The sequence below is a fragment of the Harmonia axyridis genome, chromosome 4 (genome assembly GCF_914767665.1).
Source record: "Harmonia axyridis chromosome 4, icHarAxyr1.1, whole genome shotgun sequence".
In the NCBI taxonomy this organism is placed as follows: Eukaryota; Metazoa; Arthropoda; class Insecta; order Coleoptera; family Coccinellidae; genus Harmonia; species Harmonia axyridis.
In genome coordinates this window covers 33,719,771-33,747,765 of record NC_059504.1, presented here as the reverse complement: position 1 = coordinate 33,747,765, position 27,995 = coordinate 33,719,771, and the positions used below count along the sequence as shown (strand labels likewise).

At 34.0% G+C, this 27,995-nt stretch overlaps 1 protein-coding gene across 1 annotated transcript; it reads right to left on the bottom strand.

Moving 5' to 3' along the window:
* Positions 1-4: 4 nt before the first annotated feature.
* LOC123677538 (CKLF-like MARVEL transmembrane domain-containing protein 4) lies at positions 5-27,934 on the bottom strand. Its single transcript, XM_045614111.1, has 4 exons — positions 27,695-27,934; positions 2,134-2,269; positions 891-1,157; positions 5-729 (listed from the first exon to the last, which is right to left on the bottom strand). Exons 2-4 carry the CDS (start codon positions 2,248-2,250, stop codon positions 610-612), a joined length of 504 nt encoding a protein of 167 aa, XP_045470067.1. The 5' UTR covers positions 2,251-2,269; positions 27,695-27,934; the 3' UTR covers positions 5-609.
* Between the last annotated feature and the right edge of the window lie 61 nt (positions 27,935-27,995).

Below are 27,995 nucleotides of genomic sequence, written 5' to 3'. Positions count from 1 at the left end.
CAAATCAAACAAAAAATTTATTCTGAAATATGGTATGGAATTATCTACAATTAAACTATTATAGACATTAAAGATTCTATGGAAATAACAGGTATTGTGCAATATATCTTTTTTTTGGTTGATAACAACTACTAATTCGTTGATGGAACGAATGAATAAATAGTAATAATAATGAAAGAAAAATTTCAATCTGAAATAATTAATCCTCTTTGCATATAGAAACTAATAGATCAGTGTCAATAACAAAATTATTTTGAAATCATTTCAGTTACTCTTATTCGATTCATGAAAATAAAAGTACTTTTTCAACAGAGCTTACAATATTTTCCTCCAATCGAAAACAAAAAATATGTTTGCAATGTGACAATTTTTCACTTAGTATGTATATTTTAAAAAAATTGTGGTAAAAGAAATTTTTTCACATAATATAATAACCAAAATCCCTAATTCAATGAAGTGCATAAAATTATCAAGGTTGAAAAAAATAAATGAGATAATATGTTTCAACAACAATTTAAAGTATAAAGAATAAATTAAAAATAAAATATATGCTTATAATACAACTCTCTTTTAAGTACATAATAAAAAAACTTGCTTTATTCGGTACACTTATGTAACAGTTGTTTGTTTTTGAACTCTTTCTCCTTGCGCTATTTCACCTCTTTTCAAAGATGAGTATTTGAGGAAGGCATCTATACCATATGCCACCATACAACAAAATCCAAAGAACTGAAAATAATACCAATAAGTAAAACAATGCTCACAGTTTCCGCTATAAGTTTGAATCAAGGATTTATTTCAATAAATTTCAAATATTTGGAAAATTTATCATTTTAGTGTTATATGATATCTGAAAGATTCACTACTATGAAGACTTTTAGATAGCTTACCGCAGCAAATAAATATGCGTCAGACCCATATGTGGCCGCCATAATAGATACAGCAAAGAAAGCGAATGTCCAGATAGCACAGAAGGCAAATTCAACCATTAACCATGGAATTCTGAAAGTTTTCTCAATTATATGAAACAGGTAGAAGATCAGCAATATTCCTGTGAAAAATATGGCCACCAATGCTACGAAATTAAAGAATCCTCCTCTTGTATGGCTAGCCAAACCACTGGCTTCTATACAAATGAATCCAAAGAAGCTGCTCAGCTGAAAAGTAAAAAATCCTCAATTTTTTCAGCCTTTATCTAATATAATAATAGCACATTTAATACAATTAAATAATTTGAAGAAAAAATAAACGCTGCAACAGAACAAATTTCTGGAAATTCGGTAATTTCAATTAATGATTCGCAGTTTTACTTCATATCAAATGAAAAATAATATGGTTTATTATTTCCCCATATTAGGATTTGGAATAATTTCAAGTTGAAACTGTGTCCAACTCATCTTAACATTTTTAATGACCCAATAATCAAATGAAAAAATCGGTCGATACATATAATTTCGAGGTTTTTTCCAAATATGTACTAGCAGAAATGGTACAGAAATATGTTCTTTACCGTATTCTAATAATATATATGTTCATTTTGATGAAAATGGTAAAAACAAATAATAAATTGCCAATAAACATGCGTTCATTCCAAAAGTCAAAACTTGTATGGAGAGTGTAAATACAAACAATAAACACAAATAATAAATGTACCTATAAGAATAATAATACAACAACCATATAACTTAAAAACACAAATAATATAATAATTTTTTATTGATCTCCTTATCTCGAAAGAAAACCCGATCCATAAATTGTAAAGAATAGAAATTGTACAAAATTCAAACAGAATATAATCATAACATTCTAAATGCAGAACAGTAGCACATATTATTCTGATTGGAAAATTCTTCACTCTATAGTTTCAAAAATCATTCTGTTCTGAATGTATCTAACTACTCCCTTAATAGACTCCATCCAAAGCTTTTCTTGAACGCTTACTATAAAATGTCCGCTACGAACCAAAGTTTACCTCTTTCTGTATTTTTTGTAATTTTGCATGATGACCGATATATTAAAAGATTGGTACCTTTTCAAATTAACACACTATATATATTTTACCGAAATTCTTATAATTCATGGAGAAGGTTTTATTAAATTTTCGTTCATTTAGAGTTTCATTTTAGTACTTACTATTTGCACTATTTTGATGATCCCTGGAAGTGTTTGAATATAAGAGGGATCCCATCTTATGGAAGTAACCACACATGTAGATGAATATACTATGGTGTGTTGACCTGGTTGGGACATTTTATATTGGAGTATTAAGCTGAAAGGATAACTAAGAATTAATGTAATTTACAGGTCAGTCCAGATTTAAGTTCAATAACTTGACTTTGAATAGAACAACTTTTTTCATGAAAAAAATTTCATATAAACATATATCCTAACAAGCTTCGTTTTCGAGATACAGGGTGTTAAATTTTGAAAAAAAAATCAGTTGAAATCAGGTTTTTACTTATAACCAGTTTTATTGCATTCATTGTTTTAATTTTTAGGTATTGAAGTCTAGATAATGTAATGTTTCGAATTAGGTAAGTACTTCCTGCCAAAATTATCCAGTGGCGTAGATATAGGTGTGCTTTTCCTATTGGAAATCTACACCACTGTCCTTTTTTGGAGAAAATTATTCCATTTCCGAAATCGCTAAAAAAAAAGGTTTTTGAATTTTTTTCATAGAGTGTACTATTTTCGAGATAACCGAGTACAAAGCGAACACTATCCACGAGTAAAATTAATTTTTCAAGTTTTCTCATGTGTGATAAATGAAAGTACAAAAATTGACGTATCTCTGAAATGGTACATTCTATGAAAAAAATTCAACAGATCTTATTTTTGTGAGGCTTTGTTGATTTTAAAAATGAAATAATTTTCTCGAAAAAAAGACATTGGTGTAGATTTTCAATAGGAAAAGGATCATCGCACCCTATCTACGCCACTGGATAATTTTGGCAGGAGATACATAATTCGAAACATTATTATTAATTATATATATATATTATATTAATTTCGAAAAAATTCAAAAATTCGGCGGCTGCAAAGTATCCGAACGTTTTGGAAAAATATTAACATGTAGAAATAGCTTTCTCTTTCGGCGCTTTGAATTTTGTACATGCGAATTTTTTGTTATTGAACGTGAACGCCGTAACTGAATCTAGATGCCTTCAATACGCTCTATTAGTGATGACGTCACACACCGCCATTTTAGTTCTCCTGTTAGTGTTCGGAATCCAAACAAACAAATTGTCATTCAAATACGCTCTATTAGTGATGACGTCACACACCTCCATTTTAGTTCTCCTGTCAGTGTTCGGAATCCAAACAAACAAATTGTCATTCAAATTAGTACGTTGTCGTTGAAGAAATTGGCTTATTTTAATAAATAAGATTATTTAAGGAACGATTTTACTATTAATTGATAGATAGAAGGAAAGAGATTAATACCAGTAAGTTAGAATCCTGTAATCTGGGAAATGATACAGGATTCAAACTTACTGGTATTAACATCGTTCCTTTTGTCTATAAATTAATACTGAAATCGTTCCCCAAATACTTAATACTTTTATCTATGAAAATAAGCCAACTCCTTCAACGACGCCGTACTAATTTGAATGACAATTTATTTGTTTGGATTCCGAACACTGACAGGAGAACCAAAAATGACGGCGTATGACGTCACACTAATAGAGCGTATTAGTACGTTGTCGTTGAAGAAATTGGCTTATTTTGATGAATAAGATTATTTAAGGAACAATTTTACTATTGATTGATAGACAGAAGGAACGAGATTGATGCCAGTAAGTTCAAACTTGAAGTTCAACTAATAAACACGGTTTTATACAAAATCTGGGAAATGATACAGGATTCAAACTTACTGGTATTAACCTCGTTCCTTCTGTTTATCAATTAATACTGAAATCGTTCCTCAAATACTTTTGTTTATGAAAATAAGCTAATTCCTTCAACGACACCGTACTAATTTGAATGACAATTTATTTTTGGATTCCGAACACTGACAGGAGAACCAAAAATGACGGCGTATGACGTCACACTAATAGAGCGTATTAGTACGTTGTCGTTGAAGAAATTGGCTTATTTTAATGAATAAGATTATTTAAGGAACAATTTTACTATTAATTGATAGACAGAAGGAACGAGATTGATGCCAGTAAGTTCAAACTTGAAGTTCAACTAATAAACACGGTTTTATACAAAATCTGGGAAATGATACAGGATTCAAACTTACTGGTATTAACCTCGTTCCTTCTGTTTATCAATTAATACTGAAATTGTTCCTCAAATACTTTTATTTATGAAAATAAGCCAATTCCTTCAACGACACCGTACTAATTTGAATGACAATTTATTTGTTTGGATTCCGAACACTGACAGGAGAACCAAAAATGGCGGCGTGTGACGTCACACTAATAGAGCGTATTGGTCCCCGGGATGGTATCTACACAGTTCCGGGGGAGGGCACGGTCACCCCGGAAACGTTACAGTGACTTTATATACTACAGTGACGACAATGCTCGTCAGTTTTGATTGTTTGGAGCCCTGTCCGCCATTAAAGATCGAACTTTCACCAGTGATCTCTATTTACATCTATTTACATTCGAGTGCCGTGCTGTTTCACATGCTTCGAAGCATTCTTGTTTGATTTGTTAGTGACTGTGAGACTGCGGCGTTAGTCTAATTTGGAACGTTTCAAAATGTAGAGATGTAATCAAAAGAAACGAGCTGTCGACCAACCTTCGCGCAGTCGTAGTCGATAATCTGAAACTTGAAACACCTTACACCGCTTAATGTTTGAATCAATTATTTCCAGTCGACCTTTGATGGCGGTCGGCGGATGGACCGAGTTGTCGTCAATGTAGTATATAAAGTCACTGTAGGAAACGTGAACTGTGTGAAGCTGGCACCCCAAATGCGACTTTCGAGATCAAAATTTCAGGATCGTAGGTCCACGTTTGTCCACACTTGTTTTTCATTTGTCCAGGCACCGTTTTAAAGATACAAGAAAACACAATCTTTTTCATTCGTTTCATTCACTAACGTTGGGAAAACGATCTATGGCATTTTAAACATTATTTTGCAATTTGGGAGTGCTACTCAGAAAATGAACGGAGAAGATGTATTTTCTCATATCTCTCCAACGGTGCCTGGACAAATAAAAAAAAAAAGGTGCCAGCATCACAAAGCTTGAAACATGTCTGAAAGAAACACGGCTGTTCTTTACATATTATGAAAAAAGGGAGAAAATGGATCATATTAACTGTTAAAGGAAGGAATAGAGATTGTAACCAGCTATTGAAATGCCAGTAGTAAAATGATTATAGTAAAGTTGAAGCCAAGTCACAGTTATCCTTATCCTTCTGTTTATTGAAGAAGGCTGATAGATTGATGAGGGATGGGAGCTCATAGAATAAACAATTCTGACTGCTGTTCAACATAGGTACAATGAAATCAATCCTTTTTGTTGCCTAACCCGTGGTACCTAGCTACTACCATAGTATATCCTTATACTATGCTACTACTATATACTACTATAGTATAAGGAATCCTTAATACTTGCTACTGCATATAGTATCCATTGGCGCAATTTAGGAAAACATCAATTGATCAAGTCCAACTTATTGGAATAATCTACTACAGAACAAAACCATAAGTAACTACAGAGAAAAATGTGCAAATTCTTTATGTGCTTATTCTGAGGCTGGAGGACGATGAGATAAAATGTGCTGATCAAGAAAGAATACAAAATGGATATGTGAGTTTTTTCATTATTTTATATTATATATATATATATATATATATATATATATATATATATATATATATATATATATATTTTGCTCCTTGCAAAAATGAGGACCTAAGTAGGAATGCGACTATTGGCTTAGGGTGGAGAAATGCTGAATTTTTGATTTCAGCTTAACGTTCTCCAATGAATAGTTTTTTTTCCGTAATAAGAGGTTTCATTTTTTATAGTGTAATATCTGAGCAAGTCTTTTTAGAAGTTGTCATCTTTTGACAATTGACAAGTAAAAACTACACTATTGCTAAAAATTAAATTATACACGCTTCAACAACACATTAAAATTGTTAAAATATACTACACTACAAAAATTATAAAAATTTTCATAGTTCGAAAAACTAAAGCACTTTTGGGTCATCCGGACGTAAAGCACCTTCTCGGTCTGAACTAGTGATACTAGAGGAAAAATTTGAGCTGTTGAGACAAGTGAAATAATCGAAACCGTGTGCGTCGCTCAAGAATATTGTTGCTATAATCTGTAGTGTTGACGAAAACCCAGGTTTGTCGATTGCTCTGTTCGATCTTGGGAATTAGGTATTCCTGCACAAACGACGTTACACCGTATTTTGCATAAAAACTTAGATCTTAAGTCTGTCGATTACGAGCAACGTCGTATCTTCGCTGATTGGATCCTTGAAATTCATCAAAATGATCCTGATTTTCATTGAAAAATCATCTTCAGTGATGAGGCTCATTTTCATTTCAGAGGCTAGGTTAATAAGCAGAATTGCCGCATTTGGAGCTCGGAAAATCCAACAATAATTGTTGAAAAGCCTGTCCATCCTCAAACGTGTCACTGTTTGTTGTTGTTTTTGGGCTGGTGGTGTGATTGGACCTTAATTTTTCACAAATGTGGCAATTGCAAGAATTGCGCTACTGAGCTATAATTAATTACTTTTTATGGCCGTAATTGGAAGATATGGATGTGAACGACGTTTATTTTCAACAAGATTTTACCACACAAGCAACGAAACAATTACAATTTTGTATGAAAAGTTTTCTGATCGTGTTATTACTAGAGGTGATCACAATTGATCACCGACATCTTGTGATTTGTGACTTCACACCTTTAGATTTTGTTCTTTAGGACTACGTGAAAGATGAGATCAATGACAATGTTCTACAATCGATTCAAGGCCTTAAAGATGGAATTCGTGAAGTCATCAGGACAAATGCGAATTGGTCATGGAAAATTCCATGAAAGGGATATGGTGCTGCAAACGTAGTAATGGTGTCCATTTGTCTGATATTATTAATTCATTTTCCACCGTTAATACCTTTTTTTACATATACTCTTTTTTTAATATAAAAATGAAACCTCTTATTGGAAAACCCTATGTTTGACCAGAAATTTTTTGTAAAAGCAGTTTTTCATAATAAATGTAACACGAAAAACACTCCGAATTTTACATAAGGTACGGTTTATTATTTCCTTCCCTCTGAAAAAATGTTCCAAATTCAAAGATTATTTAATAAAAAATAGATATTGAACAAATCATAGCTCGAAAACTAATTAAGCTTAAATTTCGCGATAATATGTTTTACTAGGCAGCAAAGTATTGACTTCCGCGGTTAGGAATTCGGCCAAGGCAAGGATATTTGTAGAAGATTGTATTTGCAAATTATTACAATTCTCAACATCTTTTTATTTTTCCTGTAGTGATAAATTAATACGAAATTTGATAGAAATCGCAATTCTTGGGATGTATATGTTCATAATAACTATAGTTTGACAACTAAAGAAATATCTGACAGTTTTTTTTTGAAAAATATCGGATATAATTACACAGGCCAACAAAATAAAAAAAAAAAAATTTGGTGCCAGAAATCTAACATCTGATTTTAGATATTTTTAATGTGCTGATTCCAAAAATGCCACCAGATTTTTTCTATTAGCTCTAGTTTTTGAGATACACGTTACAGAGATACACTGCAAGAAGGCCTGTAGTGCATTCGGAAGAAATACCCGTTCCATCATTCAGCAGTCTACCCGAACTGACAGAAGATGATACAGAAACATCAACGTCTGACGAAGTTAAAAGAATTCAATAAGAAAACGACAGCGATTTTGAAGCAGATTTAGCAACTCCGCAGTGTTTCAATCAAGAAGAACTAAACGATCTTATAAGAGACCTGAATCTCTCAAAGGAATCCGCTGAATTACTTGCATCCAGATTAAAAGAAAAAAATCTACTTTGTCGAGGTACTAATATTACATTTTATCGTAAAAGAGATAAGGATCTGCTGCCTTTTTTCACTTAGGAAAATGACTTGGTATTCTGTAACAATATAAAAGGGCTCTTAGATAAAATGGGTTTGCCTGAATACACTCCAGATGATTGGCGCCTTTTTATTGACAGTTCAAAAAGTAGTTTAAAATGTGTTCTTTTACATAACGGTAACAAATATGGCTCAATTCCTATTGGTCATTCTACTACCATGAAGGAAGAATATGAAACAATAGCATTAGTTTTGAGAGAAATTAAATACGAAGAACATCAGTGGTCATTTTGTGTTGATTTAAAAATGGTTAACTTCCTCCTTGGACAGCAGAGTGGTTATACAAAATATCCTTGTTTTTTGTGCCTTTGGGACAGCAGAGCTAAAAATGAGTACTGGGTTAACAAAAATTGGCCTTCAAGAGATGTCATGATTCAAGGAATACAAAACGTGATCAACGAACCTTTGGTTTCAAGAGAAAAAATCTTACTTCCGCCCTTGCATATCAAGCTAGGCCTAATGAAGCAATTTGTGAAGGCCTTAAATCGAGATGGAAATTGTTTTGGGTATTTGTCACGTAAATTTCCTGGCATTATCACGGAAAAACTAAAAGCTGGTATATTTGATGGTCCTCAAATAAGGCAACTTGTTAAAGATCCACAATTCACCACATCAATGAACGAGACTGAATCTAACGCTTGGAGTTCATTTGTTCAAGTAGTACAAAATTTTCTTGGCAATCATAAAGCAGAGAATTACGTAGAATTAGTGGAAACTTTGCTTTCAAATTTTAATATTCTCGGCTGTAACATGAGTATAAAAGTTCACTACCTCCACAGCCACCTAGATCGTTTTCCAGAAAACTTAGGTGATTGTAGTGAGGAACAGGGGGAAAGATTCCACCAGGATATTAAAACTATGGAAGATCGTTATCAAGGACGATGGGATAGCCACATGATGGCGGACTACTGCTGGAGCCTTCAGCGAGACTGCCCTAGTAAACTCCATTCTAGAAAATCGTATAAAAGAAAATTTTTATGTGATTAGTGACTAATGTAATTATGTAAATTAAGTTCTTGCAATAAATACTTAAATCCATGTGTCTTTGTTTTTTTTAACTGTCAATAGTAATATTATATATTATAACAGTTATAACGTAAATTATATACACAATTTTTTGAAAAATCTCAAAAACTAGATCTGATGGACAAAATCTGAGAACTTTTTCACATTCTGCATCCAAAAATTACTCAGGAACAGTTAAAAAATCGCAGGCACCAAAATCTGTGTTGGCCTGTGTTATATTATGGACAGTGATTGCGACTTAGAACTCTTAGAAGTACTTTTTCTTTCAGAAATAAGGGATGTGAAAAAAAATATTGATTGTCAGGATATGTCGAATGTTTTATTCCCATTGAGAATAATAACTTTGTTGCCTAGGCAGGAAAAATAATACTTTGCTGATTGATATGTATCTGCAAAATTAATATTTGCTGTTGATCGGAGAAATTAATGCAATGCAATAACGCTTTTGAAATTACATAATGCTGCGTACTCAATTTTTATAAATAGTAATTTTTCAATTCTGACTTTTGCCTTGAAAATGTATGCTTATAGATCAATTCGGTATAATTCATTTATTTATTCATTCTACCAAATTTCATGCTAATATAGTTCTCATAGTTTTTGATAAAAGTTCTGTACGGCATAAGTACGGCGTAAACTGTAAAAATTTTAGGGGAGTTGAATTTTTTTCCTCGAAAGATTCCAGAGATTTATCATTGAAAATAATATTTTTTATCAATTAATATTTATATTATTAAAAATAATAAACCAAAACAATGTTAACATGATAAACAAGAATAATATTGGAGTAATGGACTTTGAATCAGTTGATTACCTGCGAATTATCTGACAATGTTTTATGTTATAATATGGAAGGTCATTTATATTTTATTGTTTGTCTATAGAAATTCTTGCGGACAAGGTGGTAATTTTTCCCCGCGAACAGTCCATAATGGAACAATGAAGAATAGGATATCAACTTATGAAAGTGAAGATAAACAGAATAAGCCATAAGTCGAGGCTATTCAAAACGCAGTCATTCATTAGGAATATTCGAAAATTCATACCTCCTAAACTATTATTAGGAGCTGAGCGGAAAAAAATATTCGGTTTCGGTTTAATATCATCACAACAATATAGTCACACATTTTCCATTTCACAATAATATGAAGTCAAGTTTTATACAGAGTGGCCACTTTTTTAATGGGATTGTATTTATTGGTAACTTTAAAACCATAAGAGTTAGAAGGTCGGTCAAATGGAGTAAAAATTGCATGCATAGAAGCATTATCAAGCGGTTTAAACAAATCGAGATTATCAGGGCCGGTTATTGAGATATCATAAGAAAAGTAAATTTTGTCATTTTTATTTTTCTTTTTTTCCCACTTTATTTCAAATATCATCAAAAAATGTTACACGAATTTTTTATTCGACAGTAAATTATCCTCAATTTGACTTAATCAGATTTCGTATCCAACGTTTCGTACTCTCTGGGTCACCCTCAACCTCATTTTTTTCAATACGGACCTGTATAGTTTTGTGACACTTTTCGAAATAACTTCTAACGCTGAATTCAACGATATATCATACAATGTCATTCAAAGTTGATTTTCAGGTGATTTTGACCCTTATCCAATTTTCTTTGGGTCGGATCTGTTTCACATTTAGGTACCTTTAGTTTAATTAACAACATGCAATACATTTCGATGAGAAAATCAACTTACCCATCTTGAACTAAATGGAATATATCAGAATCAAAGCAAGAAACCAGTAATAATTATTTACATATTTCAATTCATAATAATTTAACGAAAGTATCATTTAATGAAAGAAAAATCGAATGATTATTCGAAAGTAAATGAAAATTAATGAAGTAAGTGTTCGAAATGTCCACCATTTGGTAAAATGCACTTCACGGTTCTGGAACCCATAGTTCTTATACATTTGCTTGTTTCGTCTCCTTGAATACCTTCCAATACATTCTCAAACTTCTCGCGAGGAATCACTATTGTTGGATTTGTCATTTGTTCCGTTGAAACAAATTACTGAATAGAACTTTATTTTGAGATCATTACGATATAATTTTTGCAAGGCTTGGTATTCAAATTTAAAATCATTGTATTCGCTTCCCTTGACTATTTTATTAACAGTACTTTTTGATGAATTCCATTCACTGGTCACAGTTCTCGATTTTTTTTCTGGGTTCCAGTGAATTTGGTTCAGAACTTCAATAACGTTGATAGACTTTTTTCTTAAATACACATCAGTAAATTTGGATAACAGTCAAAATCACCTGAAAATCAACTTCAAATGACATTGTATGATATATCGTTGAATTCAGCGTTAAAAGTTATTTCGAAAAGTGTCATAAAATATGCAGGTCCGTATTGAAAAAAATGAGGTTGAGGGTGGCCCAGAGAGTACGAAACGTTGGATACGAAATCTGATTACGTCAAATTGAGGATAATTTACTGTCGAATGAAAAATTCGTGTAACATTTTTTGATGATATTTGAAATGAAGTGGAAAAAAAAGAATAATTAAAATGACAAAATTTACTTTTCTTATGATATCTCTATAACCGGCCCTGATAATCTCGCATTTTGAGTTATCGCAGCCTACCACTTGAAAACTGATTACTGAGCATGCTAGGTGGTTCTTAAAATTTGAACCTCTGTGGTTCTCAGAATAAGAGAGATAGACCAAATATATGTATATATTCGAAATCAGGGGAAAAAGGGCTAGTCAAATATAGAAAAATATACAGGGTGTTCCATTTGAAAAAATGAGGTTGCAATCAATATGTTGCCCACTCTGTATATATTTCATTTTTTGAAATCATTTTAAAAAACACTAGTCGATTTGGTGAAACTTTTGTTGAAAACATTTTTTTGTACCTCTCTTAGTAACAAAGTTAAAGGGGGGGTCAAATTATTGTGAAAAACCCGGTACATACATATATACTTAAAAGTTATTTATTATATAGTACCTATTTGTTTTTGAATTCCGTATGAATATATTGAAAAATAAAACAAGTTTGTTTTCTCGTTAATTGATGCATTCATCAACCGTCTGAAGCTTTGAAAAGAGGATAAAAGTGTACATTGCTAATCATGGAGAGACTTTTGAACATTTAATTAGGTGAAATGAGCTAGTTATTTAATTTTTGATTGCATCTTTCAATTGAATAATATATTTTGCATTTGTTCCTCATCCCTATATGAGTACTAACTCCTTCAAATATGCTCAGTAGTTTGTGTGTAGACGATTTTAATCATAACCATTCTAAACGTAAAACATATTTCCACAACCATTCATTTTATCTTATATGCAAAACTTCCGAAATTCTTTTTTATCTAGTAATAGTGACACAAAATTATTTCAACTTTCAAATCAAATTTTTTTGCAAACTCAAAGAAAGTTGTAGTTCAAGAATTTCTTTGAGATTCTCGATATTTAACCATCTTTGATCTTCATCGATGAAGATGAAAATTTATAAGAAAAATTTTATAACCACTTGTGTACTGTCCAATCGCTAGTTGCATATTAGGTGTTCGAATCACTTATGTAGGTATGTTGAAGTAATAAAACCAACTTTGAGTTAACTTTTTATTCATTATTCAAACAATTGTCGCAAAATTAAATGAAAAGAATGTATTTTAATAGCTTTTGATGTTAATAATTGACAAAAAAATGACATTCCACAGTAATCTGATGGTAAACAGGTATAAAGTAATATAACACAAAAGGCCTTTTTCTTGTCCATTTCTGAGCTTGAGGGTGCGTTCTTGAAATGCGCATGCTTTCAGTTCGATTTTTTCATTTGAAATTCAACCGAATTTTTCCCCCTTATTATCAGAAGGCCAACACATTTTTTTGTATTTCAAATGATACAATTTAAATCAAAATGGCAGTGAACAGTGGTTGTCTATAAAAAATATTTTGTTGTTTATATAGTTGGATTAATATTAAAATCAAATATTTATGAGCAAAACATGAAAATGTCAAATGTACTTCAAGATTTGCAGCTCTATAAATTAGCCCCGAAACAATTGTGAAAAAAGTATATAATAGTATGATCGTCCAGACATCTGACATAAATCAGCCTAGAAATAAACTTGAAAATATGGACGATAAATAAACTGAGCCTAGTGTGAAACGGAATTACTACATATATTACCCACAAATTTCGGAATGAATTCGATATATAAAATACTCATGCTAATGATAAAAGTTATTATTTCAATGAATCATAGTAGATATTGCAATATGGTTACTGATTATAATAACAGGAATCATAATCATTCCTTATCTATTCATTGTTAAAAAACTCATTAACCGAATAAAAGTTGCACAGTTGAGAAATATATTTGTCATTTATAAATCGTTGTTATCACTTTTCGTTTTTGTGCGCTTGTTCTAAGGAAATAGCGTGCTATCATTCTGTCCAATAGTCTGCAATATTCGAATTTTGAGCCAGGATTTGTGTTCAATGATTGGGATCGAATATTCTTCTTCTTCTTCCTCTTTCATCAGTTCAAAAAATGTTCATTAATCACTTCCGCCTTAGTCTGGGGCTTCATAAGAGACGAAAGTCCAGCTTTCTGACCATCTCTTTGGTGACCTACCCAAGGGGCTTCTAGTGTTGGGTTGGTTGTCCCTAGCTATTTCTCATTGCGTTCCATTCTTTCCGTCGCTGTCTCGCCCATCTAACACCATAATGTATGTAACATATTCCAACATCCTGTGTGTTACACATTTCGGTTTTGTCGGAGTTTCTCCTTCTGTCCATCAGTGTGAAGCCGGTCATTAGTGTCCTCATTTCAGATGTTGTAAGTAGTCTTTTTATGATTTACTTATTTATTCAATGAACGGTACAAAACCTTCTTATAAGAAAAAATATTATTAATTTATCAATCGTACAATATTATCTTCTACCATATAAAAATCATACAATTATACAAGTACAAAAAAATACAGTGTTATAAACCGCCTCAAATCTCCTCGCAAACCCGAGCCAGAGCAATGAAATATGCAGATACCCAAGGAATCAACGACATTGGTACTCCGCATCATTCTCGAAAACCGGAGAATGAAAACAGTAATTCGTTCTCGATAAGGCAGGCCTGAATAGATCGAATCTCCTGTCAAATCTTGGGCGAGCCGATAAATTGAACTGGGATAACAGTTCAGGAGAATACAAAACTCCTAGAAAGAGTTTAGAGACAAACATGACATCCGCATGAAATCGTCTTGCTCTCAAGGAGGGCAGTCCAAGCTGGATTCGCAACCGACTCGCAGAGAAAGACTCAAAAGAAAATGAGCCACCTCTAATTGAAACATATCTGATAAACTTGTTTTTTACTGTGTCAAGAAGAAGGCTGTCCACGGATGTGTAGTGTGACCAAACGACGAGTGAGAACTCCAACATTGGTCGCACAAGAGCTACATAGATGTACTGTAGTGTCTCCTCGCTGAAAACTCTAGTGCTTTTCAGGACAAATCCCAGAGTCCTCAGAAATGCCGCAGAAATGGACGGACATGTGGTCTGAAAGATATCTAACTGTCATATGAAATACCCAAGTGCTTGGCAACAAATGCTCTCTCAATGGTTCTGCCTCCAATGGAATAGTAAACTGTTATAGGAAATTTCAAACGGGAAATAGTCATAGTCAACATTTATTGATGATAATTGCATTTGGTTGCACACCACTCTCCAACAGCTCGCAGATCCGATTGCAGCCCCACAACGTCAGCCAACTACTTAACTGAAGTGAAAAGCTTTAGAATCATCCGCAAATAGTAAAAATCGGACAAAGCGATCTTTTTATGATGGTTGTATCTGCTCTGGTTTCAGCCGCATATGTCATTTTTGGGCGGATACGTGTTTTATAAATATGAGTCTTAGCCTCCATGGACCTGAACTTGTTCTTCCAGTATCCCTAAGAGATCCCGATTTATATTGCTCTTCTTGGTGATTTGTGTTTTTACTTCCTTCGTTATATTCCTCTCACTCGTTATGTCTACTCCATGGTATTTGAATGTCAGAGTTTGTTCAATTATTTTGTCATCAAATTCGTTGTCTACTGAGACCCCCTCAGTAGACAACGAATTTGGGACACCCGAGACACAGCGGCTGGTCGGACAGACGAAATTGACTTCAACTTCGAATTATTTTTAGCAAGTCGAAAACTTCGAGATAATAATGCGAAAGAGGAAAATACCTCAATATTGGAAATTGAGCATCACCATACCCATTTGGGAAAAAGAGACAAAAATAATCCTGAAAACTTATAGAGGAATAACACTTCTGGGCTCCACAATGAAAGTTTTTACAGTCACTCATAGATCATAATACTCATAATAGAACAAAAATGTCAAATCAGCGAAGAACAACAGGGAATTTGTCACAACAGATTAACTATTGATGCCATATTCACAATAACACAACTAGCATAGAAAATCATTGAGCATAACTTTTGGATATTTGGGGTTTTGAAATACAGAGTATTCACTAATACACAGATAATGGTTTTTAATCGTTTATTCTCAAAACACTCTCGTAAGTCTCACTTTTTATCTAAGCAAGTTCTAGAATGCTGAACGGAAGGGAACCCTAACCCAGAAGGGAGCTCAACCCAGTTCAGCTGTCTGAACGCAAGGGAGCCCAACCCAGAAGGGGGCTCAACCCAGTTCAGCTGTCTGAACGCAAGGGAGTTCAACTCAGAAGGGGGCTCAATCCAGTTCAGCTGTCTGAACGCAAGGGAGCCCAACCCAGAAGGGGGCTCAACCCAGTTCAGATGTCAGAACAGAAGACGTGACAGAAGGACTAAAACATTCAGGTTATGTCACTGACGTTTGCTCTCGATCATCGAAGATCTATTCTTGTTTTCTCTCTCGATGGCCCTCGATGGCCGCGCCACGTGCAGACTCGCAGCGCCACCTACGACGTTGAAGTAAAACTTCAAGTGTATTGTTGGTTGTTTCTCTCGGAATTTGTTCGGATGAAGTAATATTCTAACACTCCCTCCCTTCATCGAACTACAAGCAGCATTCTCCACTCTAAGTCTAATCTATAAACAGAACTCAATTAGTTTATACTCTAGTCTCTAGAAATACTCTGAAAACAAAAATTCAATGAGTTAGTATTCCAAGATTATTAAATCATTAGTTTTTGAGTTAATCTCTTATGACCGTCTGATGGTATCTCTGACACATTCTCTTTCGTTGGAGTCCACCTCACTGTGGTTCTCTTATACTCAACACATTGTTTGAAATCACCATGTGTTTTAACCATATGTCTTTTAAGTCCAGATTTCTCTCTATGTAGTAGGTCGTCATTTATTACCTCTAAATGATCATCAAATACTTTTAGTTTGTGACTACCATCTTTCTTGGTGCAGTCTCCAGCGGATTTGTTATCACACCAGACTGTTATAGGAAACATCAGTTTTCCTACCACAAATCTAAGTGCCTAATCAAGAGATATTAATTCTTGACAAGCATCACTCATAGCTAGATATTCGGCTTGACAAGTGGACAGTGTGACATATGTTTGTTTATGGCTTCTCCAAGCTATTACATCTCCAAATAATCTAATATCATACCTTTCAGTTGAAGAAAAGTCGGTATGGTGTGTAAATGTTGCATCGGTAAATGCCTCTAAGTATAAAGTTTGAGCGGTGAATTTAAGACTTAAATTCACAGTACCTTTCAAATACCTCTTCAGGTATTCTCTTTACACCTTTCCAATCAGCTTCAATCGGCTTCATTTGTTTTCTCGTTAAACAGTTAACAGCAAACGTAGTGTCTACCATTTGATGGATACATTAAGCTACCAATCGCTTCTCTATAAGGAACTCTTTTCATCTCTATAAGGAACTCTTCTCATCTCTATACGGAACTCTTTTCATCTCTAGTTCATCTGAGTCATCTTGTGGATTCTCCAATTGATTTCTCTTAATCCTGTTTTCTACCTGTCTGGTTACCATAGGAGTATTTTGAGCATTGCAGTCATTCATATTCAATCTATCTAACATATTCATGGTATAATTTGATTGATTTATTTATATACCTCATTTCTCGGTTTCTCTTTATATTTATATCATTTCTCCTCCAAGTATATATAAACAAGGTCCATGTATATCATTCTCTGAACCAAGTTTCTGGATCTCTTCAGTGAATCTCTTATTACATCTCTTTGGACTTATCTTCAGTCCATATAGGGCTTTCCGGAGTTTATATACATAAGATCATTTGATCTCATTGTCAATGTCTACTCCTTCAAGAATCTCCATATAGATCTCCTCTATAGTGCCATTTAAAAAGGCAGGTTTTTACTTCTGATTGACAAGCATGTAAATCATACTTATTGGTTATTGCAAATGTAGCTCTAATTACTGGAAATCTAATGTCATAGATATTTTTGACCTTAAAGCCTAGTATGACTAATCTTACTTTGTATCGTATAAGACCATTTGCCTCTAATTTTCTCTCAAATACCATTTCGGGTCTATAATATTTGCCCGTTTTACAGATATTTGAAGATACTCTTTATCTACTAGTATTCAAACCTCATTTTGTATCATGGAATCAATTTCTTCTTTTATAGCTTCCTCGAAATTTTTGGTTCTCTATTTAATGAAGAAATAAGTCTCATATCTTCTTCTCTATCGGTTTTCTCATATTTACCTAAAATAATAATATTAATAGTTGATCTTTATTGATAACTAGTTATCCAAAGGCAATCGACCGAGGTCGTTCAGCCCACTTTCTAAAATACTATTCTCTGAATAATTAAAAACCTTGCATAGCTTACGTCCTCTACAGTTTTCTCTAAGTGTAGCAGGGTACTGGCCTTTTTATCGACAGTTCCCTTATTTTGGCTCTTTCGAGTTTTTCATCCAATCCCAGTCAATTATATTTTCCTGGGTCTCTAATTTTTCTCTAGTGTCATCAAGTTGTTTATTTCTATAAACATCTTTGTAGGCAAGTTTCTTGTTAAATCTCACATGTTGAGATTCAAGGGACTTTTTCCGAGCTTGAATGCTACGTCAACTTTTTCCGAGCTTGAATGCTACGTCAAGTATCCACGGTATAACCCACTGGGATATCTTTCAGGGCACATTCTCCAAATTTCAAGCTGGGTTTTGGAATCTTAATGTATGCGAACATCACAATACATAATAATACTTACAAATACATCCAATACATCCACATCTCTCAATTTGATCAAAGTGGCATTTTGCATTTGGTGCAAACTTTGTCAATGGTGTTTGATACCTGATAGACTTGTGTGTTCTGTTGTACACATCTATGAATGCATCAACATCAATCTCCCACATACTCTTAGGTAGTCTGGAATCAAACATGTATGTACAAACCTTCTTTTGGATCGTTGAGTCAATCCTCTCCGCTCTCTCGTTCTCTATATTTTCTCTACTCAGTACTTCTGGGATTTTCTTTCGGTAAATCTGTACCTTGATCTGACCTGATATAATATACCTTCTCATTTTTCTCCAACAAGTTTCTTGTTGATATTAAGAATTTCTTTAATGCTTCAGCCAACTCATCTTCTGTTTTAATGAATATGCTTTAGCAAGTCTCCAATAGTCTTCTATGTAGACATTAATTAATCTTTACTGACCTGGATGAGATGGTGGTTTAATAAGTCCCATCGTGTCAGTGGGTGTCAATTCGTTGTTTCTCAGCTCTCATTCTGTCTCTTTAAAGTGTAATTTCTCCATTGTCGATATGATACATACTTCACGTTCTAAGTTTTGGATTGACTCCAAGTTATCGATCTAAATTACCTCTCTATTGATATGACTGCAATCCCAATATTTTCTTGTTGCTCAGATTGTGTTTCATCTGTTTTGTCAGTTGAAACTTGTGAACTTTCTCTTTAGGTGAAAAGATGAGATTATATTACTTCTCCCTCCCAATCGCAGATTCCGGTTCTCCCTCCGAACCTAATAACTCGTTATTGGAATGTGTCTGCGATTGCAAGCTCATCTCATCTTCTTCGCTTATCGTTGCTTGACTCTCTAACACAATCTCATTATTAACCTTATTGTAAACTCTTAGGATTTGGAATTGTCCTCATCGATTACAATGACTGCTATCTCGTTTTATTCGCTCTCTATACTCATATTTTGACATCTCTCAAAGTTTCTCAAAATCAGACAACCATTTACGATATGGTCTGTTGCTCCAGAATCTACAAAGAAGTTAATAATTGGATCAAGTTTACCTGTTCTAGTTTCTCTATGCTCTATACTTCCAACCCTTCTTGCCTTGGAGTGTCGAATCTCTTACTCTCTCTCATTCTCCTCTGGTCTACGTGGCTCCGTCTCTTAGTGTTGAAACTTGGCGTGTTCAACCTAACTCTACTCGATCCTCTAAATTCAACGGGCCTAGTCTCGTTCGTGCCACCATTGTTAATGCAATCCTCTAACTTGATTGTCCTACAACCGAAGCAGAATCACTTACTTACTCTGTTGCCTCAAGTTTCAATCAGTTGACCAGTGTCTCTCTTTGTTACAACAGAAGCATTTTAATTTATGTACCCGTTGAACTTTTGGAATCTCCTCTTCAATTTCAGACCTCTTCTCAACCTCCAATCTCTCTGGTCTCTCTCTCTCTCTCTCTCTCTCTCTCTCTCTCTCTCTCTCTCTCTCTCTCTCTCTCTCTCTCTCTCTCTCTCTCTCTCTGATGAAGTTCTTGATCTCGTCTAAATTACCTTCTTGGTTTAGGGTCTGTCTCCTGGTCAGATCTGCATCTCCTAACTTGGATATGACTGGTAATACAGCCTGATAAAGTGCAGATCTTATCTTTTGAGCAGTTAGCTTAATCACACCTCACATGCTCTTACCTGAAGTGTGTGTCGCATTTGACTTGCACTTCCTGGAGAACCTCAAACCTCTACTTACTTCAACAGGGTCTCGGATATTCAAAATTTTCTTTCAATAGTTCTCCTCAATTCTGTTTATGATAATGTCTCATACTTAATTACTTCTCTTGGATTTGTTGGCCTCTGAAAAAGTTTGGTTACTCGTACTTGGCTCTATGACGTCCAACAAATCATTTGTCAAAAAGCTCTGATCATAGACTGTCGATCCAGATCTCAAATTTGAATTCTGTTCTGTAACATGGATTAATTTTAAATACCTGGGTTTTCTAATGCTCTAGAATTTAACCCCAAAAATTATTCTCGTAATTCTAATCACCTCTGTAAAATGAGTTAATTTTTGAATACGTGGCTTTTCTCAAATTCTAAAATTTAACCTCAACAATATTCTCATATCTCTAATTACCTCTGTGACATGAATAAATTTTAAATACCTATAGCTGGGTTTTTCTCGTACTCCAAAATCTCTAAAATTCAACCTCAAAAATATTTTCATAACTCTAATTACCTCTGTAACATGGATTAATTTATATATACCTGGGTTTTCTCATACTCTAAAATTCTCTTCTCTACTCTCTCTATTGTACTCTCTCCATTGTCGACAATTTCTCCTCTCTCAGATCTCTAGTTTCTCAAAAGGGGGTTTTGTGTAATGACTCTAAAATTTCTCTAGCATCTCTCATCTACGTATCACTCGTTGATACTTTTCTAGTCAGCTAAGATCAAGGAAATGGGCAATTATTAATTGCATGAAAAACTTACATTGGTTTTGACAATTCTCTTTCCTCGTAATGCATGAAACCTATATCTTCTGCACTTACGGAAATGGTGGAATCGCTATGATAATCCACCAATGGTTTTCCTTGATTTCCTTTGGCTGCCATCTATTTCAGGATTTATGAAACAAAATATTTATATTATGTATTTTAAGATTTTTGTGCATTATATGCTCTCTTAGTACATTTACTACCAGGTATAAGATATAAAATTTTGTTTCGTGCTTCTGAATTGCCTCAGATGCACAGCAATCTGATACAATTCGAAACATGGCTATTAAAGTTTTCGAGCATCACCACCTCATACATGTACACCTTACTACAAAGCGGTATCACGCACTGCAATGAAAACCTGTTGAGTTAGGTATGGCCATTTGTACATTATACGGGATGAATACTTGAATCCTATAATATCCCTAGCTTACAAACGAACAACACAGCACAGCAAGCATTGTACGAAAGAAGCCCTGAAATATTGATTATCACTAATCTTACCATACTGCAGTTTTTGTAGTTTAGTGAAATAAATAATTCCCTTAATTTTCATCAATATATATACTCTCAAAATATCTCAATCTCTGGATTATGTTTATGGAATGTGAAACATCTAATTTTACATGCTCCAAGCAATGTATGTAGAATCTTCAAATCTACATGCTCCAATTCTTCTCTAGTTGTGTTATGTAAATTTTCTAAAATTATCCAATCTAAAACAGAAAGTATGTTAGCAAAGTCTCTGAAATTTTCTCATCGATACCTCTCAAATGATGTATGTACATCTCTCAAATTATGACTCTGAAAAACTCTAAATTCACATAATATAATTTTCTCAAATGATGAATGTGAAATCTCTGAATTCACGAACATCTAAGTCAATTTGATACACTGAGTATGCAGAATCTCTACATCTGCATAATCTAAATCTATAAAACATGTGTATAGTAAAATATCCCATTTCTCTTAACATCAATGTTCAATAACCGTTAAGAATCAAATTTGCAAGGTCTCTTGCACTTGAAATTGACTTCCTAGGTTGTGAACATGATTTAACTCGATTAAAACCTGTGTATAGTAAAATATCTCATTTCTCTAAACATCAACGTTCAATAACCGTTAAGAATCAGATTTGCAAGGTCTCTACACTTGAAATCAACTTCCTAGGTTGTGAACATGATTTAACTCTAATAGATAGGTAAACACATTATTTCCAAATACAATATATACTGTATAACAGGAATTCTCTATTTCAGCAATGAATATGAAATAAATCATTTCCATTCACTGAACTAAATAAAATATCTCCTCTAACCTCGTTAATTAAGTTGAAATTTCAACTTACCTCAATATTTTTCTCGTGTGAGATTTTCAGAATAATTGTTTACCTCGTCGCGCAGTTTGAAGCTTGCTGGTTCCATAACCTTTTGAATATTTGGGGTTTTGAAATACAGAGTATTCACTAATACACAGATAATGGTTTTTAATCGTTTATTCTCAAAACACTCTCGTAAGTCTCACTTTTTCTCTAAGCAAGTTCTAGAAGGCTGAACGGAAGGGAACCCTAACCCAGAAGGGAGCTCAACCCAGTTCAGCTGTCTGAACGCAAGGGAGCCCAACCCAGAAGGGGGCTCAACCCAGTTCAGCTGTCTGAACGCAAGGGAGTTCAACTCAGAAGGGGGCTCAACCCAGTTCAGCTGTCTGAACGCAAGGGAGCCCAACCCAGAAGGGGGCTCAACCCAGTTCAGATGTCAGAACAGAAGACGTGACAGAAGGACTAAAACATTCAGGTTATGTCACTGACGTTTGCTCTCGATCATCGAAGATCTATTCTTGTTTTCTCTCTCGATGGCCCTCGATGGCCGCGCCACGTGCAGACTCGCAGCGCCACCTACGACGTTGAAGTAAAACTTCAAGTGTATGGTTGGTTGTCTCTCTCGGAATTTGTTCGGATGAAATAATATTCTAACAATAACAAACCAGCATATCTTTGCTTAGTTGATCTGACTTCTGACCGAATCCGACTGGCAGATAAACATACTGAAACAACACAATTTACCCGGAGACGTGATTGAAATAATTAAAGACTAACATCAAAGATGGACAACCTTATAGGAATAAGACAACGTGACTCTCTCAGCCCGACTTTGTTCAACTTGGTATTAGATTACATTATCAGAAAATGAGCTCGACCTCCAGAGAATCATTTATCGCAACCATCTAGCCTCACAAAAATAAAATAATCAAATATCAACTGCTAAAACACAATCAATGATGATATCCAAGGAACCACGACGATTCAAGCTGCTCATAATTGACAAAATAATTGAACAAACTCTGACATTCAAATACCATGGAGTAGACATAACGAGTGAGAGGAATATAACGAAGGAAGTAAAAACACAAATCACCAAGAAGAGCAATATAAATCGGGATCTCTTAGGGATACTGGAAGAACAAGGTCAGGTCCATGGAGGCTAAGACCCATATTTATAAAACACGTATCCGCCCAAAAATGACATATGCGGCTGAAACCAGAGCAGATACAACCATCATAAAAAGATCGCTTTGTCCGATTTTTACTATTTGCGGATGATTCTAAAGCTTTTCACTTCAGTTAAGTAGTTGGCTGACGTTGTGGGGCTGCAATCGGATCTGCGAGCTGTTGGAGAGTGGTGTGCAACCAAATGCAATTATCATCAATAAATGTTGACTATGACTATTTTTTTTTTTTTTTCCCGTTTGAAATTTCCTATAACAGTTTACTATTCCATTGGAGGCAGAACCATTGAGAGAGCATTTGTTGTTAAGCACTTGGGTATTTCATGTGACAGTAAGATATCTTTCAGACCACATGTCCGTCCATTTCTGCGGACTCTGGGATTTGTCCTGAAAAGCACTAGAGTTTTCAGCGAGGAGACACTACAGTACCTCTATGTAGCTCTTGTGCGACCAATGTTGGAGTTCTCACTCGTCGTTTGACCACACTACACATCCGTGGACAGCCTTCTTCTTGACACAGTTAAAAACAAGTTTATCAGATATGTTTCAATTAGAGGTGGCTCATTTTCTTTTGAGTCTTTCTCTGCGAGTCGGTTGCGAATCCAGCTTGGACTGCCCTCCTTGAGAGCAAGACGATTTCATGCGGATGTCATGTTTGTCTCTAAACTCTTTCTAGGAGTTTTGTATTCTCCTGAACTGTTATCCCAGTTCAATTTATCGGCTCGCCCAAGATTTGACAGGAGATTCGATCTATTCAGGCCTGCCTTATCGAGAACGAATTACTGTTTTCATTCTCCGGTTTTCGAGAATGATGCGGAGTACCAATGTCGTTGATTCCTTAGGTATCTACATATTTCATTGCTCTGGCTCGGGTTTGCGAGGAGATTTGAGGCGGTTTATAACACTGTATTTTTTGTACTTGTATAATTGTATGATTTTTGTATGGTAGAAGATAATATTGTATGATTGATAAATTAATAATAATTTTTCTTATAAGAAGGTTTTGTACCGTTCATTGAATAAATAAGTAAATCATAAAAAGACTACTTAGAACATCTGAAATGAGGACACTAATCCCCTTTGATCTAGAAAAAAAGGACATTTTCGGGCTCGATTTTTGGGAGAATCAATTTGACGAAATCAACCAAATCTATGATAATCTGTGAACGTCAGATAATTCAAATATCAAAGTTATTTGAACTTTTTTGGCCAAAATATTATCATTGTTATGCAACTATTGCAACTTAGTATTATCATTCCGCTTTTACACTGGATCCATATTTCAAATGGAACACTTAAGTATATAATTTTCATGAATCTAACCGCCTAATAACTTTGACGTCTATTTCGTTCGAAAAACTTATTGAAAGTTATTACGTAAATTTTTAACTGAACCAATTTTTTTTTAATTTGGCAGTTCGGACCCTTAGATCCTACTAATGAATCATTCAGAAAATGATTGAATATATCACATTTGTAATGTATTATGTAAATTTAAACAGTTTTAAAGAATATAATTGTTCATACATTCATAACATTTACAAATTTATCAGCATGGTAGGTATATTATTTTATGCTGCAAATGGAGACAATTAAAATGAGGAAATATAAATTTAGTTGAAAATAATATGTGATTTCGGTAATGGTATTACTCATATACTCAATATGACTCATATAATTACGTCTGTATTGTATAAAAATCAATCTTAACAACACATTCCGCCTACTCAGCTGTTTGTGTGGAAAAGTAAGGGACTCTAAAAAGAATCAGTGATAAAAAACTTAATGAGACCATAGATTACGTTCAAATACTCCATATCCATAACATAATGTCAGATACATCCTCATAATAGGTATCTTGAATGAAAAACATAGGCTATTACAATGAATTCAACAGAAACAACGCGGAGAGCGACTATACAGGGTATACATGGGGAAAACGGAAATACTTCACAGGTGCATAGGTGGCACCAAGATGGTTCTGGAGATACCCCATTTATTGGGTCTTATTGTCTTCGTAGCCGAGATATAGGGTGTTTTATGAATTTTGCCCGTTTCATTCTGAGGCCATGTCAAACGAATCACCCGGTATATTTTCTACATATTTGGCACATATGTTCCTAGCCCCTAGAGCCCAAACGTATCATGCAATAACCGCCTTGAAAATCCTGGTCCGGGTTAACAAAAAATTATGAATCGTTTGAATCCTCGAAACAACACCCTGTACATCGGAATTTTGAAAATCTGTTTTAATATTCGGAAACACCTCTAAAAACGAAACTGAGACGTGTACTTCAAATTTTCGCGTAGACAAATTTTCAACGTAAAAGTGAAGTTTTTAAGAACTTGGATACCTGAAAGTGGTTTGAAGTGACTTTTAACAATGAATTATCAAAAATATTGAATCCATAATTATTTCAAGATTACTTTGTAATTCATTTTTTCATTGGTTTTCCTTTGTATAGCTGTATACTATTTCAGTTTCTATTTATTGAGAATTGAGTTGCATTAGGTTGATATCGTATATTTTGAAACAATTATGAACAAATAAATAAAATAACAAAATAATTAATTAATCTAAATTATTCTAAACAAAAATGGTCTCCTGTCAAAGTGATGGTTGTCAACCTACTTGATTGAATACGACATTTTATGATTTATTCGCAGTAGTGAAAAGCTCTGCTGAAAGAAGCAATAGATTTCACACACAAAAGAGGACTATGATCTCAATAACTAACTCATAGATTAATCACTAAAAGTTACTTTGAAGCACTTCCAGCAAACCAAATTCCTAAAAAATTCACGTTTTCGTTGAAAATTTGTGCAGTAATGAGAAACGACGAGAGACTGAGAAAGTAACTCAAAAATACAAACTGAAATGGTAAACAGCTATAAAAAGGAAAACCATTGTAAAAATGAATTACAAAGTAATCTTGAAATAATTATGGATTCAATATTTTTGATAATTCATTGTTAAAAGTCACTTCAAACCACTTTCAGGTATCCAAGTTCTTAGAAAATTAACTTTTACGTTGAAAAAATTTGTGCAGTGAAACTGTCTGCGCGAAAATTTGAAGTACACGTCTCAGTTTAGTTTTTAGTGGTCTTTCCGAATATTAAAACAGATTTTCAAAATTCCGATGTACAGGGTGTTGTTTCGAGGATTCAAACGATTCATAATTTTTTTGTTAACCCGGACCAGGATTTTCAAGGCGGTTATTGCATGATACGTTTGGGCTCTCAATTAGGAACATATTTGCCAAATATGAAGAAAATATACCGGGTGGTTCGTTTGATATGGCCTCAGAAAGAAACGGGCAAAATTCATAAAACACCCTGTATCTCGACTACGAAGACAGTAAGACCCAATAAATGGGGTATCTCCAGAACCGCCTTGGTGCCACCTATGCACCTGTGAAGTATTTCCGTTTCCCAGTGAAACACCCTGTATAATAGTTTTGATACAGTTGAAACTTCTTTAAAATAAGTGCATCTGTGTATTCTCAATATTCTGTCATTTAAAGCAAGCAAACGAAACATTATAAACAGAGGAAAGAGAATAAACAGATGTCTAGACTCGAGATAATGATTTCTTTATACAATTCTTAAGATTTATTTTTATTTATTTATACGATACCTCGAAAGGCAAAGGTGAAGCAAAATAAGCAGCATTTAAAGTCGAACTTCGTTTCCACTTAATCAATCCATGATATTATGTCAAATCTTACAGGAATAAGAAATGAATGTAAAACCAGTGAATTTTCATTATGTTTATTCTATAGTTCTTAAGTTATTGTTAAGTTGGAAAATGTAGATAATGAAACCCATACACCGAAAGGTATCAAATGGGATACAGATTATATATATATTTATTCTATAGAACAATTGGATTTGATAATTCCTTCTACCATTCAGATATTCCATCAAAAACTATGAGATCAAATGGCATAAAAATTCAGTACAAACATTGAATGTATTTTTGGAGGAACTAAATTACTCAAAATGATGATGTAAATAAAATAAAGGAGCGCATCAGAGTCCTTGTCAATTAATAGTTTCATACTTCGATAAAAGTGAAAATTATGAACTTAGTCTTGATGATTGATGAATACCTAATGATTCAAAACTTCGCAGAAGATGCGAAAGTATCAACTAATTTAAATGTCCGATTAAAGCGCGTAAGTTTCTATTATTATTCTTACCGAATATGAAACCTTTCATCACATCATACTCGGAACAAAACTAAAAATATATTTAAGATATCAAATCAACTATTCAAGCGATCAAGCAGGAAGCTGGAAGTATATCCGATAAAATTGACGAAAACTAAACATTTCAAAGTAGGTCAAAACCGACTAAGATTGTTAACAGTGGTACCTTTAATGGCATGAGGAGTAAACACGGAACATACCTCAATTTCTTCAACTGTGGAAATACTTCTAACACTTTTCCGACTTCCAAGAAAATTATTTCAACACTGGTCACTAGAAAATTTTCGAAAATGCTAAAAATCCATGTCACTGAGTTTTAATTTCGAATTTAGAGGCGTCACCGAAAGATCTCCGATTTCACTATTTTGTTTTCGTTAGTGCACGCATGCCGCTTTCTCGATGACCGTGTTGTGTGTGTGAATCTCGGTTCTTTACATTCGTCACTGGCTCGCCTCACCTTGGGAGTTGGAGGCTCGTACTAAAGGCCTCATGGACTAGCCA